Source organism: Phalaenopsis equestris, unplaced genomic scaffold (genome assembly GCF_001263595.1).
Source record: "Phalaenopsis equestris unplaced genomic scaffold, ASM126359v1 Scaffold000813, whole genome shotgun sequence".
Lineage (NCBI taxonomy): Eukaryota > Viridiplantae > Streptophyta > Magnoliopsida > Asparagales > Orchidaceae > Phalaenopsis > Phalaenopsis equestris.
Genome location: NW_018165253.1, coordinates 123,978 through 144,159, shown reverse-complemented (window position 1 = coordinate 144,159; position 20,182 = coordinate 123,978). Strand labels below are relative to the sequence as shown.

The window sequence follows — 20,182 nt, the reverse complement described above, 5'->3', positions numbered from 1 at the left end:
AAGACAAATGCTAAGAAGGACATTCTGGCTATAACAAAAGGGATGTGAAACATAATGAATTACTTGCATAAGGGTGTATATAGATGATGGTGAAAGACTTTGTAAATATGGGTAAGTAAACATGTATCATCCTATTATGCACTATTTAAGCTACCAATGATCTATATAATTAGCTTACAAAAGTTTTTTTGGTTGAGTTTGCTAGGTTATAAAAGAGACAAATGGGAATCAAACATAATTGTAAGTTTCCAAGTTATGCACATTAAAGAATGACATTTACGAGGATCAAATGTCATTAATTAACTAACAACACACCTAGTGGAATCTTTCATATCATGTATCTTATCAATTTTGGCAAAGTTCTGTAAATAGATAAGTAACTCATTGAGATGGGTTTCTAGTGAGTGGATGGTCGGGAGAAGGGTAATGTTTACTAAGTTAATTATTATAAGCAAAATATTAACTTATGGGACAACTACTAACATATATCATCAATTAAAATAAAAAATTGATATAATCAATTATCTCAATTGGAACGATTGAATTGCATCAAATCACAAATTGATTCATTCTTTGCTATTTTAAGTTGATTTTTAGAGCATGTTTTTTTGTAAAATGTTGGCATGTGCACACAATTGGACCAAATGTTACAAAATTTTATTTGTTTGTGCATAAAATCATGGGGTCTTTATATATAAAAAAACACTCTTATAGTATTTATTGCATTTTCTTAATTCAAATATATAATAATTAAGTTCAATTAACATTTCAATGGTTTCCAATTTTTCTAAATTACCATGATGCTTCAAATGGAATATAATGAGTTACAAAATATTCTCGTTGCGTGCTAAATCATATTTGAATATTATGATTTCTCAAATGTTTACAATTTTCATTAAAAAAATTACAATAATCATGGTATCAATATATTTTTCAATTTCATAAATTTTGTAGCATGATTTTGTACCTTTTAAATTATTTTAAGATAGTTGGAATTAGTTTTATATGTTTTATAATTTTAAAAAATGATTTATACCATTTTTAAATCTAAATATATAATTTCAAAATTTTAAATAAAATTTGAAAATATTATTCGGCTTATTAAGCATCTCTTAAATTTTCATTGAATATTTATCTTATTTATTGATATAATTAGTAAATTTTAAATGCAAAATAATCCTAGATAGCATCATTACTACATTTGGGTACTCCAAGGCCATGCATCCCATGAGCCACTTTCACTGATTTTAGCTTTTTTTTTTTGAATTATTTGAGATTATTTTCTATAATTTATCATCAATATATTATTTATTTTAATCATTTATTATTAAAAAATAAATTAGTTGATGAAAAATTGATATTACTTAAGCATGTGACATTAGACATCAACGTGCAATCACACACACACACACACACACGTCTATGTGTGTGCGTAACTAAAAAACTTATTTTTAGATTTTATAAAATATGCTAATTATAAAAAAAATCAAAATTCATGTATATTTAATATCTCTGATGCATGTTCTCAAATATAAACATCATAGTGGATCTATGTATATATCTTCAATATATTTAGAAAATTGTTTAACTTCTTTGTCACTTTTCCTAACCATTGCAAGTTGCAACAATAGCAATAAATATGAAATAACATCCAACTATTAAAAAAAGTGTTTGATATTGTTCACTTTATATGTACAAATATGTGTCTAAGCTTTCATAAACATTGGATATGTGCATTTATATTATATTTTTTCATCATTAAAAAGCTTTTTTTATTAATTAAAAAAAAAGAAAATTACTTTAATTGATAAAGGCCCAATTTAAAGTTTTCCAAATTAAAAATCTAACATCAAGCATCCATTTTTAATTCCAATTTAGAGAGTATTTAGAGTTATACCTAGCATTGTTGTTCTTTCCCCCTTTGAGTTCTCTCATGTCATTATATAAGTATCCCCTTTAATACTATTTAAAGTGATATTAATATTCACAAATTATGATGAATGTAACTTGTAGTTATATAGTTATTCCTAAGGGCTAATATAACTATGACTTTGAGCTCATTTCCTTGTGCGAAAGTCTGATTCCCCAACCATTGCAAAAGCCCTTGGCTTTCTCATGCCCACCAAATGCCGTGTCATCAACATGTGGCACCAAATCCTATATAAAAATTAATTGAAAGACATAAAGATATGAAAACTTTTGTCATATATATTTAAGTTTTTTCAAAGGAGTAAAATATATATTTAAATGAATTTAAAAATAGTTAATTATTTAATTTCTTGCAGTTATTCTAAATAAAATAAACTTAAAATTTATATTTATAAAAAATTAATTAGTGCATACTTTAAAAGCACTTTTGAATATATATTCATTTGAGACATTTGAACAAATTTAATAAATTAAAGGGGTATTTACAAGCATACCATCTAATTTCTATATATTTACCTATCAACACATGAAATTTAGATTTCATATTTATATCACCCAAGTCTTTTATATAAAATAAAAATATGACTATTTTAACTTATAAAAAAGTGAATGCTATTTTTTATGCATAAGTAGACATATATGTAAAAATAAAAAATTTAAATATTAACTAAATATATAAGAATTAAGTGGCACGCAGGTGTAAACACCCCCTAAAATTCTTATATACATTATATATATATATATATATATATATATATATAAGAATTTTAGGGGGTGTTTAGTAGCATATTTAATAGAATTTAGTCATAGATTTAGTCTAAATTCAACCAAATATAAAAAAAAAATGAAAATTTAGTCTAATGCTTTGTAAAATCAAAATTTTTCTCATTTCATCATTTTGAGACATAAATTTAAATAAAATAAATCTAAATAATAAAAAAAATTTAAAGAATTTATGACACCGTTGCTTGTGAGTTGTGACCATCATTTAGCTTAAAACCAATCTGCAGGGCGGCTTGCACTCCATTGAATACAGACTACAGAGACAAAAACAGAATAAATATATATAATGATTTATGAACAACCGCGCTGCGCGTTGCTGCACCTGTTTTCTCCCCCTCGCTTCTCCACTGCTATATAAGAGCCGGGCGCTGAAACTTGAGGAAAGATACAAAGAGAAAATAACCGACTGTTTTTTAAGTTTTTGGCGTCATGGAGGAGAGTAGGGATGAGCGGTTGTCCTCTTCTCCATCTTCTCCATCTGGTTAGTTGCCGTAGTTCTCTATTCGTCATTTGCTTTCCTTTTTAACTTACAAACTTCTATGGATTTGTCTCTATTCGTCATTTGCTTTCCTTTTTAACTTACAGCATGCTAACTTCTATGGATTTCTGTATGAGGGTTTTGTATTTCTGTTGACATTTTATTGGGGCTGTTGAGTGCTTCAATCTTATTTAGCTCTATCTGTATTCAGTTCCGATTGTGACCTAATTTATTTTTGAAAAGAAAGGGAGATGGGGAAGTGTGTTCTTTGTTTTCATTGAAGCTGCCTTGTTTATGGCTATAGGAAGGTTTTCATTCTTCGTTTGTATGGGGATTTTTATTTTTCATAGGCAACCAGGAGAAGTTCACGTCTATTTTAGTTCATATTATCTTCAATAGATTTATCACGTGTTGTCAACTGTTAAAAAGAGAAATCGTATACTAATTTTTGAATGAGAAACCATCAGAGGTAGCTAGTGCTCATTGTCTTTACTGCATGAATGAAATGAAAGCTGAAAAGAAGTAGTAGAAGAAGAAGAAGGTGGGCAAAACTATGGTTTCGATCATTCCGACTCTCTTAAATGAGACATTATGCAAGTATGCAGCTTTAAAAATACTGAAATTCCAAACAATTAGTACTTTTTCATAAAATTATTTGAATTCACAGATATTTAAACTTAAAGAAATTTAGCTATAGATGTGCTTGATAGAGGAACTATTAGAGATTTCGGAGGGGGTAATTTGTTTTTGAAGTCTACTTTTGTTATCCTAGAAGAAATTTCATCAATCACTCCAAAAAATTCTGAAGATAGCTTTTGATATGCTCTTGGTGTTAACCTTTAGTCCCAAACACTTTTTATAGTACAATTTTTTTATGGAATCAAGCCTATTTTCTCAAGTAGATGGAAATCATTAGAAGAGTGAGTTTACAATCTATAATCAGTGAAGAAGGTTTTCATAAGTTCACTTTTAGATTATCTTATATACAGGGATCATCAGGCGGAGCTTGCCAAGGGCCAACAGTTTGCCTGGTGAGGTAAAAATTGCAGAAAGTTCGGAGGCATCAACAAGCACGTTAACATTGAATAGATCTAAAACTGAGAGAAGAAATCATGATGTTTGGCGTAGAGACCCTACGACACAACTATTTGATGATAAAATCTCTGCTAAAAGGAAGGTTAGAATCTTTTTATGATGGTTTATATTGTTTAGATGTTACCTTTATAATGTAACAAATGTTTTTATATTGGAACATCTGTGGTGTTCTTTGTTAGACCATTGTAATTACTATTTTTCTATACTTAGTTGTGCAAAAATGCTATATATTTGGTAGGATTTGTAGGACAATGTCCATTTGTTGTGACTGAATGAACATTGTATTCAATGTCACGTAGAAGAAAGCAAAACTATTTTTTTTTTTCTAATTTTGAAATTTTCATCACAACTAAAAACGATCAAACCATTGCAAAAAACTGTCATTCCAGAATAGTTGGTAACTGATAAAGTTTCTCTAAAGTCACTTTTCAAATTTCTAAAATGAAAATGAGCCACTCTATTTTTTATAGAAAATATTTGTAGAGAATACTAGCATTTGTAATTGCCTGTTATGTTTTGTGATTCTAAATTCTGAATAAGGAGTTTACTTATTCATTTAAAATTACTTTTAATTCTGAAGTTCAAGTCAAATATATTACACTATCAATTTTTTTATTTATAGTGGATATAACTAGAGGGAAATTCTGATTAGATTATACAATCAAAGAATAGGTAACATGGAAACCCTTATCACAAGTTGGAGAAAAAAAAAATAAATTATGTGCAAGTCAAATAATTTATCGGAACTTTCAAAATGTATGAAAATATTTTATTGACATAAACAATTTTGATTGCTTTCTCCTTGGTTTGTTTTTGCCAAAGTTCTCATGGTCTCTACTCTTTTATTATAGCAAGATGAATTTGATGCATTTCTGATTCAAATAGCAACAGCTTTCTAAGTGCTATATGCCTTAAATGTTCCCCTTTCGAAGGCATTCCTAGACAATGTTCCAAAATTTTTTATTTTGGCTCCAAAATAAGTTTGGGTCTATTGATGCTAATATTATGTGGTGTAGCATGAGAGTTACTTTTATGAATCCCCTTGTAAGATGATGAAGTTGAAATGTTTTTTGATTTTCTAAGTTTTTCGTTAGATGCCTATGCATTACACCAATGAAAGGCATTGCATACATTTTAGCTTTAGTTCACGTGCTTTTTTTATTTTTTGGATGCATGGAAGTAGGTGTTCTAGAAAAAGAACTTGTGGGCTATTGAGATTTTTTTTTTTAATTTAGTATTTTGATTAGTAAGATCCCATTATTGATTATACAAATATTGCTTTTTGCCTTTTAATCATCTCTCATAGCCAAATAAACTTTGAAATCCTTGTAATTTGAAAAATGCTTCTTTAATTTTTTTTAATACCTTGTTGTGGTCATGATACCATTCTAGGACTCCTAAAAGGTGTCTAGGAAGCATATTTAGACTGGAGATGATTGAGAAATAACAACTGAATGATAATATGCGAGGTCGACAACATTCAAAGGGGGAATGAATGATGTTTGAAGGTTATCCCGACTGAAAATAATAAAGAGAACCACAAAACGATGATGTATGGGTGACGTGGAGGTTCCACCACCTACTACTGAGCAAGATACAAACATACCACTTACAAAAGGAAATACCATAGTACTCCGAAGAATATAACGTATAGACAGTTTTTAAAAATGATAAGAACACAAAATTCAGAAAAAAGTAAGAAATACATGATATTAACAGTCCACTGACCGACCTTCTATATAACAAGTGATTTAGGGATTTAAAATTATAATTTTAAAATATATTTGATAAATTTTATAACTAGAGTTTACCACTGTTAAGCACAAAACACTAGATAATAACGCAATTGCGCATATCGTTCAAACAATATGATACTTTCTTTAGTCTCGAGTTTTGATCCCACGGGGAACCGCGGAAAACAATCACTTAAGTTGAAGTTTTAGTCTACTACTATAAGGTCCTAGTTTGGAATGCCGATAAAGATGGTTTTGCTATCACTACTCCTAAGTTACAATTTTAATCCAATGTTAAAACTTATCTAGAGCAAGCAATAAGGTGAAATTCAAAGTACTTTTCTCTTGTAAATAATTAAGTAGGCTGTAGGTTTCAAGTTTAAGAATGTAAATAATGTTGTGACAAAAGGAGCATGTTTATCTATCCTCTCCCGAGTTATAGATACGATGTATTCATTAATTAGTTATTTGCTTTTGGCAACGGTGCCGGTTGGTGCCACATATTGGCTTCTCAACTGTATGCCCCGCCTGTCACCTAGAAAGCTCTAATCTTACCCTCCCAGATCACTTATCTCTCTAACTCTTCATAGCTACATAACTACTGTGTTTCATAGTTAAATGAAATATGTGAACATTCTCATGTTGATTTGCCACTGCTCACGGTCAAGTCAAATGGGTTGCAATAAGTTTTAACAAATCTTATGGTTAGTAAGATATGTAAATTAAGTCTAGGAGAACATTCATCACATATAAAATTAAGATTTATTCTTAAACTTCAAGACCCTACACTTACTACCAAATCATCATAAAAGAAAAGCACAGGGTTTTTTACTCACAATCTATGATAACTTCAATATAAAGTGAAACAAAGCAATTATACTAAATATGTGTTGTAAAGGATCACAAGGCAATCAAACAATCTCTATTTAGCAAAACAAGTTCACTAAATACGCGTTTACTGGATTACTATGCAATCAAAACATATAATACTTAGCTTTAATCACCATGAGATCCTTCCACTGAAGTTCTATTCCGCTCCTTGCAATTGTTGATGCAATCTCTTACAAATGCTTTCAAATCCCCTTACAAATTCCTCTAAATTAGTGAAATCCTACTCCTAATATGAATTTTCTGAAGTCCTTGGGGAGTTCTAGACCTTGGAACTTCGTACCCAAGTCCTCAAATAGTAGAAAATCACTCTTTTCATTGTCTCGAACCGCTAAATAACTGTTAGAAAACTGCTCTGAACAGTTCTGGTGCCTAGGCGTCGCCTTCTCTATTTTTTGTTGTGATTCAGACGCCTAGGTGCCACCTGTTGCACTTAGTAGTGCTCCAATTGTCTTGTTTCGCTACAATTCACTCCTAGGCGTCGCCTTCTCTATTTTTTGTTGTGATTCAGGCGCCTAGGTGCCACCTGTTGCACTCAGTAGTGCTCCAATTGTCTTGTTTCGCTCCAATTCACTCAAATTGTTCTTCCATTTATTCCTACAATAAAAACATAAAAATACATTCTTTTAAAGTACAATTTCATTCATAAACAAATGTAAAAAAAAATATAAAAAATTAAGTATGCTAAAAGGCATCACCCACTACCAGAAATAAACCCTAATTAGCTTTCAAAGAGTAAAAAGCATAAAAATAGAAAAATCTTCAAGTATCTGCTGACAAAAAATCCAAGCAAAAAGCCCGCTACAGGGTAACCAAAATGCGATTCTTTCCTGGTTCCTGCTTATGCGGGAAAATTTCGTGAATTGATTGTAATTCGATCCCGTGATTCCAGGGAAATTTGCAATTTGTTGTTTTGCTTTATTGTCGATATGATTCCTTATTATGCACGTGTGCCCTGCATTATTCTTCCCACGTAATAGGAGCTTCATCTTTTTCCCGGGAACTTTCTAGAATCGATGTACCACCACCTTAACAAAATATGTTATGATAAAATAAATAGCCATCATTTTTTGGCACAACTTGAGCTGGAATTTTCCATAGACGGGATTCTCACGAATTAAGTTTCGAACCATCAAATCTGTAATATGCTTCTCCAATTTTCTTACTTGGCTGGGCACATATGTTAAACAAGCCTATTTGGAGGAACCAACCCTGGAGTGAAATTTATGGCATGCTGGATTTCTTTCGGTGGTAGTCACCCTAGTGGTAAACTGTCACTAAGAACATCCTTTATGGGTTGCCCCTTTTCTAGTATCGACTCGTTGGACTCACCATCTTCCAGGACAACTAATGCTAATCCTGTTGGAGTTTTTCTTATGGGCTTAACTTAAGTTACCGACATCTCTTCTTTGTCGGTTGCAAGTTGATACTATTCTTTAACGTGTTCTTTCTCTTCTATATCAATGTCAATTTTTTTAATTGCTTACTGCTCAGTGAAATATCTCGTAGGCAATGTGGGGGAAGATATTTGCGCCGCATGTCTCATTTCATTTTGGTCAAGTTATTTTATTTTTATCTTTTGCTTTCGAATACATTTCAAGTTCTCCCACCATAAAGAAGGATTCTTCTTGAGTTTGGTGGCTATCAATTTAGCTCTCTTATCCTGTGAAACGTCTATACTAAAAAAAATATTCCACTGTTTGAAACCACTAGATTAACGCATCCGAATACATGCGACTATCAAGATTTGATAAATCCTCATCTACTTTAAGCTTCTGGCCACTCCTTTGATATTCTCTTACAAATCATCAAGGTAGTGGTTTTTTTCCATTGAAAATTTTCTAGTGGAAGTGATTCATTGTCTCCCCTCGATCTAGCGAGTCACCTTGTAGCTATTGATGACCTTTGATTGTCTCCCCTCAAAGGATGCAACTCTTTGTTGCATTTGAAAGTTTTCATGTTGTATAACCTTGATTGTAAGTTTTTGGACACTTCGTTGAGTGTTTCTCTTTGGCGGCATGACGTCTTCCGATCAGGCTTTCAGCGAATGTAGGATAATAAATGACAGGTTGGTTAGGTGCTTAGATTTTGGTGGTAGATGTTATGGTGAAATTTTGGTGAAGGTAGGGATTATGAATTTTGAAAATCTAAGGTTTGGGCTAAAAATTGCGATATGAATGGTTTGAATATGGTGAACACACACACACACATGCATACATGCTTATATATATATATGAATTTTGGTTTTGGGTTAAGAAAGACAAATCCCTAAAAATTTAGGGTTTGTCGGACTCAGATGTCAAATTGTTCATTTCTAGGGTTCTTAATAGATGTCTATGTATCAGATTTAGAGTGAAGGTGGTTGGGGATAACAAAGGATTGATAATGTGAGGTTGATGACGTTTGGAGGGAGATAAATGACTTTTGGCAGCTGTCCCGACTGAAAATAACAAAGAGAACCACAAAACAACGATGCATGAGTAGAGAGGAGGTTCCACCACCTGTTCTTGTGCAAGATATGACACCACTTACAAAAGGAAATGCTACAACATTTCAAAGAGCATAACATAGAGAACAAAGTCTGTAAAAATAATAATATTACCCAAAGTCAGAAAAATAGGAAATACAAGATGTAAATAGTTTCTCGATAGAAAGAAACCCTAATTAGCCTTAAAAATAATAAAAAAATAACAATAGAAAATTCCTCAAATATCTTGTGACAAATAATCTTAGTGAGAAGCTCGCTATAGGCTAATCGGAAATTCAAGATGTAAATAGTCCATTGTTAGAAAGAAACCTTAATTAGCCTTAAAAATAATAAAAATAAAAAATAGAAAAATCCTCAAATATGTAGTGACAAAAAATCTTAGTGAGAAGCCCGGTGTAGGCTAATAGGAAAGCGGTTTTGTCCCAATTTTCACTTATGCAGGAAAATTTCGCGGATCGATTGCGATCTAATTGCACGATTCCATGAAAACATAGTATCCCACATCTCGCTTTGCCCCGGATGCTGTTCCCTATTACAAACGCGTGCCTTGCATTAGGTCATCCTCAGGAAGTTATTCATATTCTTTATTGGAGTGGTTAAAATCATTCCTATTTCATTATTCTTTTTTTCTTTACTTCATTTGACATAAAGCAATGTTGAGAAACAACCTTTGGGAGGAAAGCTGCTTGCTTGCTTTCATTATTCACACATAAACTACATGTACGGGAAATTGTTCCCTCCTAATTTACAATCTTACCAAATATATCTAATCTAAATGTGGAAAGGAGATAGTTTAAAAAAACATAAAAAAATATAAATATGAAGAGAATAAAACTAATCAAGGAGTTTCTAAAGTTGTCTCCAATTAAATCTTCAAATATCCTTTAGGCGGTCGATCAACCCACCATGGAAAGGAGGCCGCGACCTTCCTAAATTTCTATACTCCCCCTCAATTTTGGGCATAGATGTTGTAGAAACCAAGCTTGGTATTGAACTTTGAGAAAGATGAAGGATGAGCTTTCATGAAGATATCAATAATTTGTTGGTGTGTCAGGATGTAGTTTAGCCGTATAATTTCACCATTAACCTTTTCTGAGATAAAACGTCTATCAATTTCAATATATTTAGTCCTGTTATGAGGCATAGGATTCTTGACAATACTGATAGGTTCTTGATTGTCCCAAAATATCTGTATAAACCTATTAGAGGTACACCTCAATTCTCTTAAGAATTTCTGAATCCAAATCCCTTCATAGATTTTTAAGGCGTATACTCTAATTCTGCATTACTTCTAGAAATAACGGTTTGCTTCTTACTTCTCCATATAACCAGATTTTCCCATACATAGGAGTAATGACCAGCGGTGGACCTCCAACCCAACTTGCATTAGTGTAGGCTTTTATCTTTGTTTCTGGTTTTCTGAAAAATTAATTCATAATCAGGAATCTTCTCGAGAAACCTCAAAATATTGTACACCATTTTCAAATACTCCTCATTTGTGTTATTCATGTGTTTATTCACAATACTGACATAGTATGTAATATATGACATAGTATGTAATATCTGACATAGTATGTGATAGGCAGATGCGTTTTCCTACCAATCTTTAATATCTCCCCTTATTCATAAATATACTTTCTTCTCCCACTTCTTGTTGGAATCCATTGAAATATCAGCAGGTTTGCATCCAATCATCCCCGTCTCGTTTAAAAGATCTAGGATATATTTCCTCGGTGATATAGCAATGCCTTTCTTGGACCTTGTTATCTCCATACTTCAAAAATATCTCATAGTTCCTATGTCTTTGATTTCAAAGTCAGTGACAAACACTTCTTTGATTTAAGATTTTTTTAAACATCACCATCGGTAAGAACCATATCATGCAGATTTATTATCAAAGCAACAATCTTATCTTCTCGATTGTGTTTTATAAATAATGCATGATCAGCTTGACCTTGAAAATATCTATTAAATTTCATAATTTCAGCCAACCTTTCAAATTATGCTCTTGGTGATTGCTTAAGCTCATAAAGAGGCTTATTGAATTTGCATACTAGGTGTTTTTTGGGAATCATTCTCAAGTCCTGGGGGCACACTTTTTGAAGATCTTCATTCAAAAAGACATTTTTTATGTCAAGTTGATATAGCCCCTACTCATTGTTAACTGCTGTTGAAAGGAGAACTCTGATAGTGTTCAGTTTGGCAACTGATGCAAAAGTCGTATGATAGTCAATCTTATAGGCTTAAGTGAAACCTTTTGCAATCAACCAGTCTAGCTTTGAATCTCTCAATACCATTATCAACTTTAAAAAGGATGCCATAGTAGGTGAATAATCTTACTTTGCTTTGAGGGTAGTGAGTTTGTTGATCTTGCTATTACTCTCTGTAAGGTGTGGTAGTTGGTCACAATGAGCACAACCTTATGTAAGATAGAGCCAATAAATCTATTTTAGAAAGAATGCCGCTTGAGTGAAAGCCATTTCTTTCTTTTACGCTCAAAGTAGAAGAGCTTTTGAGCTCAATAGCACTTCTTAAAATGTTTTAGAAGTGATAGGACAAGATGACTATAAGAAAGCATGAACCAAAGTGAGTATTTGCTAGCAAAGGCTTGGTTGGCATTGCTAGGGAGGAATCATTAAGGTTTTTTCTTTTAATTGTGTTTGTGATACATGAGTTAACTCAAACAACAATAAAAATTTATTATAGAACAAAGCTAAAAGGCTGTTACAACCAACATATTGAAATAGTAAATAGCAACAGACACGACACACAACTCAACTAGAGCTGTATTCTAAAAGGGTGATGGTCTGTTAGACAGGTTTTGAAGTAGCGGTAAGTGAGTGGAATGGTTGGATGGTGGTCGGAAGGTGGCGGTTGCAACAAAGAAGGGATTTTGGGTGGTTGTTTTGGGGTTGGAAGCTATTGTTGGTTTGCTGGAAGAGCCAGAGAACAACAGTTTATTTTTTTCAAAATTACGCCAACAACGGGGAAGGGGTCATAGCCCAAAAAATATGCTGGAAAGTGCGCAAAATAGGTGCTAGGTGGTTGTACAGGGCTGGCCGCAAACCTAGAAAGGGGATAAGCAAGGTTTGGGGTGGCAAGACTGCAGGTAAGCGGCGGTAGGGGGTGGCAAGGGCGGTTGGAAGGTTGTAGGTTGCCTGAAACAGCTAGGGGGACAGGTAAGCGGCGGTAGGGGGTGGCAAGGGCGGTTGTAGGTTGCCTGAAACAGCTAGGGGGAGGGCTGAGGGGGAGAGCCTATTCATAAGGAGAACTACAGGGATTGTGGAAGGACGTTGTTGTCAGCTACAACAAGGAAAGATGCGTGGTAGCGATGCAAGGGATGTGTAAGAAGGGAAAGTCGAGGATAAAAACTATCTTGAAAGCGAGATACAGCTGGAACATCACTCGAAGCTTGGAGGAGAATCACTACCTGAGAACGAGATACAACTAGAGCACCACTCGCCCTTGGATACAACCCTAGAAGGGAAAACTTAAAATGCCGAGAACTATCCCGATAGAAAACTAATGAAAAACTTATTTATAACACGAAAACAACAACATATATAGATTGAGGTAACTAAGGAGCGTTCCCCAGTCCTCATATGTGGCAAACACTCATCCAGATAGGGCCTGTCGGCTTTATGCTGAACCACGTTAAGCCCCAACAGATTAAACTTGCGCCCGATTCTCGGTTCAGACGTGACTCGTGTCGTCCCGCATCCCAGTTGGGACTCCCATGTCAATCTCCAGGGATTGGGAGAGCTTTTCCCTCATCTTTCGAAGCTTTTGACTCCTTGTAGTTGTAGTTAAGTCAGATACATTGAGGTAACAAAATTGTTGTAATCCCCCAACAAGTTAATCCTGTAAGCGATGTCATTCCAAATCATATCATGATAGAATAGACATATGTCCTCTTTTGACACAAACCAAAATTGGAACTACATGTGGATGGATATTCTCTTGAACCAAACTTCAAGCCATTAAATTTATAATTTGATCATTCCACTCCTTTTACTCTTTTGAGTGTATTGGATAAACAAGTATGTAAGCAGGATTTAACTCTGGGACGAAATCTATAGCTGGATGGGCAACTCTCAATAGTAATCACTCGAGTGAGAACTCTTCTTTTGCACTGTTAGAGCATGTATCCCATTGTATAATTTTCTTCTCCACCGAGAGGATAAAAAATTTTTAAAAGATGCGGTTCATCCCTTCTATATGGTTATCTCTTGGTGGGTATACTGCTAAATTGAATTTAATATTTGATTAACTTAATATAATCTCCCAACAGTAACTAACAATCTTCTCATTTATGATATGTTGAGACCACTTTCAGTGGTAACCATCTAATAGGTGAACTATCGGTTATAATGTCTAGCAACTCCGTCAACAAGTGTTGTCCCCTCTTAGGTTTCGGCTCCTTAGACTCGCTATCATCTAGAATAATCCCGACTAATCCAGCTAGAGTCTCTTTCACGGATTCATTCTGAATCACTAACGTCTCTTCCTTGTTGGCTTGAAGTTGAGGCTCATCTCTGACGTTTTCTATCCTTTTATGTGTCTCTATCAATATTCAATATACCCAAATCTGTGACACTTAAAACACTTCCTGGCTGGGACAGATTTGTGAATGTGGATTGGTTTCACCTGTTCTTTCTTTTGAACAAGTTTCTCTTTAAGTGTGGTCTGTTTGAATGTTTCACTGGCTGTACTCTTGTTGTTTAATCCTTGAGTTGAACTCTGCTTGTAAAATGTAGCGACCATCTAGTGATGTTTTTCAATTTTTGAAGCTAGGGTGCCTGTAAAAAATAGGGAGGTACTGACACTACATCATCTTATAAACCATGTAGTACTTTTATTCTTCCCTTCTCGCTGTATAAGAATCTTCAAGTTCTACCAAAATGATGCACTCTTATTTAACTTGCTGGCGACTAGTTTCACCATTCCGTCGGTGGGCCTTTCTGCTACTCTAAGACACATTCAACTGTTTAGAGTCACTCAATGAACTTGTGTGGATCCATATAGCCGTCAAAGTATGATAAATTCACTTTTACTTCAAAATCTTATATTCTTTGACATTTCATGACAAGTCTTCGAGGTAGTGGTTCTTCATCTCTGAAATCTACTTGGTGGAAGGGATTCACTATATTTTTCGATTCGTCAAGTTATTGTTGTGGCTGCGAGTGACATTCTAGATCGCTTCCTTTAAGGCTGCATGTCTTTGTTATAGTTGGAGGATTTTCTGCTGCACTTTCTCTTTAGAATGTTCCCAAACATCTCTTGTGGATTTATCATAAACGACATTGTGGCATTAATCTCGAACATGTTTCTGATAATTGTCTCTTCGGTGGCGTGGTTGAGGTTTGAGTTTGGGTAGGTGGAAGAGGGTGTATAGGGCTGATGTTGGGTGGGAAAGAAATTTTTTGGATGGCCAGTTTGAAGAATTAATAAAATGAAATATTTTTATGTAGAAGTAGGGTTGCGTACTGGTGAATGCTAGAAAGCTAAGGTAGGACTAAGATTAGGCCGAGGTAACTCACGAAAAACTCACCTAGCACGAAAACAACATATATAGACCGAGATAACTAAGTAGCAGTCCCCACTCCTCAATTGTGGCAGAGATCAATCCATATAGAGCCGGCTGACCCTCCCTCTTCTCTGTTGAACACGGTTCATCCCCAACACCTAGCACGAAAACAACAACATATATAGACCACTTCTAAGGTTCTAAGATAGTCGAAGGGAGATTCATAAGGCTAGATCCTAAACCCTAAATGGAAGACTAGATCTCACGAAAATTGAGGTCAACAATATATGGCAAACATCAATCCATATAGGGCTGGCCGACCCTCCCTCTTCTCTGTTGAACTTGGTTCATCCCCAACTGTTGAAACATGTGTTCGGTTCTCGGTTCAGACACAATTCCCCTGTTGTTCAGGTTTGGAGGACACGACCCCCGCGTCGTTCTACATTGCAGGTGGGACGCCCGTGTTAGTTTGAACATAATATTTTTTTTTAGAACAAGTCTTGTTTGCATTCATTTTTTGGTTTATTGGTTAACGCTATTCATAATGGTATTTTTCAATGTAAAGGTTATTTTAATCAAATTTCTAGGCGATATTTATAGATCAAGAGAAGAATCTTGTGAACCAAAAGAGAGGGAAAGGACTTCAACAATTCTCGAGTAAATTTCAAACTTATCGGCCTATAAATATTATTTTGCATGAAGATTCACATGAAAATAATTAAGGGGCTTGTTTTTCAGGTTTCATTTGAAAATCTGGAGTAGAGAATAAAGTAATTATAGGGTTCATGTTCTTAAGGGTTTAAACTATATGTTCACAATGGTCTATGAACTGAAGAGCAAGAGAACTCTTTGAAGTAACTGAAGAGCAATAGGATTTTTTAGTAGGCTTCAAGGAATAAATATCTCCTATGATTCATTTGTACTTATCAAAGAAATAGAATGATATGGGAAAATCATTAGCTAACGACTATTTGAACCTCCATCTAGTCATGGCTGGCTAGATTGAGTTGAATTTAAGCACTAACACTGTAACTCGCTGGTTTGAGAAGGCGACCAAGTTGAAAATGAATTTGTTTTCCAATTATGTATCTTTCATACCTGATATAGTTAACCAAGTTTACCTATTCATGATTGCAGAGATCTTTGTTGCCCTAATATGGACTACAACATACGAAGACTTAAGAATAATTCCAAAAAAATCTTCAACTTGTAAAATGGGATTCTAAATGATTGTAATGTGTTTTCAAGTCAATTTTATTTGAACGAAAAATCAAGCTTAATATGTTAGTATATTAACATCATAATGTGTAAGAGAAACAAATATGAAGCTTGAAGCTTGTTCTTTTTTCTCATGCTTCATGAATTTCCATTTTAATCTTTTTGTCATTGCATGTATATCATACATATTGGCGGGACTAGAATTTGAGGAGAGATGGTGGGAACTAAAAAACAACTAAAAGTAAATTAAAATTAAAATTTAAAATTTTTATATAAATAAATAAATAAATAAGATAAAATGAAAAGAAATGCTAAGAATAATTTATAAAGAAAAAAAAATTTATTTTAATCCATCCATTATTATTACGAATTTTAAATTATGTCAATTGTTTATTATTTGCATCAAAATCATCAATTATTGATTCTACATCAAAACTCTATTATAATATCTTTTTCAATATATGTTATCAATGAGCTTGCAAGAATATTGTCTTTCCTGATATTTCTTGACCTTATTTTGATAATCTTTATAGTTGAAAATGCATATTTAATTGTTGTAGTCAAAACAAATCTTGTCAATATCAATCTAATTAAATGATCTATAAGAGAATTTATTACTGATTTTCTTGTTTTAGCTAACATTTGACATAAATCAGAACTTGCAAAGCTATTCTAAAAAAATTAATTTCATTGGGCTTCACTTTTAAATGCTCTAATTTAATTTTTAATTATATTTTTCTATATTCTTGAAGACTTTGGGATAACATTGATCAGCAAGTTGGCAAATATCATCAATTTTGAATGATCAATATTCATGTTGAGGATTTATTGTTAAGCTAAGAATCAATAATTGTACAATGTGTTCTTTAAATCTGTTACTCAACTCCTACAGTTGTGTATCTAAATTGGTTATAAAATTATCAAATTTATGATGAGCAAATTATCAAATTTATAATGATGCTCAACTTTAATAATGTATTTTAAGGACCAGCATTTTTTGACCCCAAAGTAAGGAGCAATCGTTTTTGGAATTTGTATATCAAAATTTTCACTAAATAATTTCACCATTCAAAACAAAATCTCTCTCTTATTTTTCTTAAATTTTGAAGAATATGTTTGATTATTGATATCAAATGCATTGCATTAAGGATGACTTGATTTTCCTTATAGTTCCTGACAAAGATTATTATTAGTTACTAAAATTTCTATAATTAAATGCAAAGTAAAAGTAAAATCAGTTGAGATTATTACATCATAAGCCACATAAACTTAACTTCTTTGATTTTATGTATTTCCTTAATTGTTTCCTAAAATACTAAAACAACATAGATGACCTCATATCTCTTAACTAAACTGCAAAGATTACTCCAATGTGACCGCAAAGTCTATTTTATGCACATTTTAAACTACCGGCTTGATTTTACTCCTTATCAGTATCTAACTCATCAATTGTAATTATTTTTATAATTTTAATTGTTTAGACAACTTTCAAACGATCTTGTTATTTAAAAGAAAAATAATCCAAATTAATTATAAGGGTCAAATAGGTAAATAATTGACAAGCTGCAATAACATACTTTGATGATGCTATTAATGTAATCAACAGTTCGTGTTAAAGATTGAATATAATATGCAAAAAATAATCATTGATGAAATAAGCTTGTGACCCATTCCACTCACCCCGCCTCCTCTAATTCATCACTCATCGTACCTTCCTTCAAGAATCATTTGAATATTCATATCGAAGAACTTATAAATGGACACCTATAAGAGGGGATTAGTCAAATAGATAATGCAGAGGTCAACAAAAATAAATTCGTTAAGTGTTATGAGATATTGTTTAGACATTTGATGAACTTTTTCAGCTTTTCCTTTTCTTGAATATAGTTGAGGTTCCTTTTAAAATCTTCATGTTCATAGATTTTTTTTTCTTGTACATTTCGACATAATGACTATAGTAATTAGTTTGATTACTCATGAACTATTTGTATTCATCAAAATCAATAATGTGTCAATAACTTTGTATATGCTTTGTAGTTTCCCAACTTATAGAATGAATTCTATCCCATATATCATTAAACTTGCGTTTCTTGTATCCTTGTGACCTTATGAACCTTCTGATTGCAGCTCTAACATTTTTCCTTTCACTCCTTTAAGCTCACCGGTGTATTTTTACATCTGTCACCTTTTAGCACCGACTACCCATTTAACTTATTCACAAATATAAAAAATACGAGGACACATTTCAAGCACTATTTGCTTGTTAATAACCTACAATAACCCTTACCTAGACTTTTATTACCGGCTTGATGTTTGGCATCTCAATCTTTTTTTGTTGAACGATAAATTTATCTTCTAACAGTTAGACATATTGTTTTTGGGAAATTTCGATACATTCCACACAATTCTTATGTATTTATATATCTAACACCCAAAATTTGATATTTACTCTTATAACACTTTGGTGTCATAAACCTATGCATGAATTGGTGTATTTTACTTTTAAAGAGAGAGTAATGATGATATTTTTGATGTGATATTAAGGATTTGAGTGATATGCAAGAAAATATGAATGTTTAGGTGTTATTTATGTAAATACATAAGAATAATGTGGTATGTATGCAAGTGCCCCTTTGTTTAAGCAGGTAGTGTTTGTTATTTACTCCTCAACGTTGCATTTTCGAAACTTACCTTCTCGTTAAATCTCATTTGTGTGCTACAAAAAAGTTATACCTTTAATTTGTTTTTAGTTTTTGCAAACTTTGTAGCTTAGGATGCTAAAACGGATAGCTACTGTCAGAGATGATGGATCTGTGTTAGTTGAAATCCCAAGTAATATTGAGCCTCCATCTCATGATCCCGACTCCGAAGATGTTCATTATGAAACTGTTGATGAGGAATTTACTATCCCTTGTGACAATCAATATATGCCACCTCTGCAAATAGTTATTCTTATTGTGGGCACGAGAGGAGATGTGCAGCCATTTGTTGCTATTGGTAAACGTTTACAGGTGATTTTTTTTATTTTGATTTTAAGTTGCTATTTTTTTATCTTGTGCTGCTCATTTATTTTTATTTTGGGAATTTTACGCAAGTAACACACAATTCTTATGTCTTGACATATTTCACACCTAAATTTTCATATTTTTATACATGGTACTTTGGTGCTTTAAGCCCATCCATGAAAAGGTGTAATTTACATCTAAAATGTGGTAATGGTACTATTCTTGATGTGATATTAAAGATATTAGTGTTTTGTGAGTAAATATGAAAGTTTATGTATGAGATATGTAATACATAAGAATTTTGTGCTATGTATGTAAATGCCCCATCAAACTATTGCTATTTCTCGCCAAAATTCAAATAAGTTGCTGTACATCATTTTCTGTTAATATATTAACAAAATCTTATCTTCTTCTCTCCACAATCTGGCCATATAATTGCATGCTCTTCTACAAGATGTCCTTTGAGCTATCACATATTTAGTGGAGATTTATTTTATTATCGGATCAACTTAAGTTCATCTCCAAGGCTTTTTCATTCAAACGTGAGAGTGGCAGCAGTAGTTTTATGTATCTACTCTTCTTCGACTTTTATTGTATTTTGATGAAATTTTTAGAGCCTGAAATTCCTATTTGTGTAAAGTTCAAACTGTGAATATTTCAGATTTTTAAGTTTGCAAAAAAAAAACAACTTTGTAAGACAAGATTTTTAATGTTTACACTCATTGTTACAAATTGCTATAACAATTGTGTGACAATTGGCTATTTTTATCTGACTTATTTCGTTATTGTATGCGCTCATTTATTTTTTTTTCTTTCTGCCTGCTCAGGAATTGCTGGTATGTGACTAATAAAAATTAAATTTCTTTTTTCCGCTGCCATTTATTATTGAGAGAATCCCTTTGAAACTGCATAAAAATGCCCGGCAATATTCAACTAGAGAAGAACTGAATTGAAAAATGTGATTTTTCATATTTGTTTAGCGTTGAAAACTGAGTAAAAGCTTCATTTAGCTTGGTTGTGTTGTTACTTATTTAGGGG

At 32.8% G+C, this 20,182-nt stretch overlaps 1 protein-coding gene across 3 annotated transcripts in view; it reads left to right on the top strand.

The window, feature by feature from the left end:
• The first annotated feature begins 3,029 nt into the window (after nucleotides 1–3,029).
• LOC110031427 (sterol 3-beta-glucosyltransferase UGT80A2-like) overlaps nucleotides 3,030–20,182 on the top strand; it is a 70,140-nt gene continuing 52,987 nt past the window's right edge. For all 3 annotated transcript variants that reach the window (XM_020734611.1, XM_020734610.1, XM_020734612.1), the window contains exons 1-3: nucleotides 3,030–3,193; nucleotides 4,180–4,367; nucleotides 18,908–19,150. In XM_020734611.1, the coding sequence (XP_020590270.1) occupies nucleotides 3,142–3,193; nucleotides 4,180–4,367; nucleotides 18,908–19,150 (483 nt within the window). In that variant the 5' untranslated portion in view covers nucleotides 3,030–3,141. The remainder of the gene's footprint in view (nucleotides 3,194–4,179; nucleotides 4,368–18,907; nucleotides 19,151–20,182) is intronic.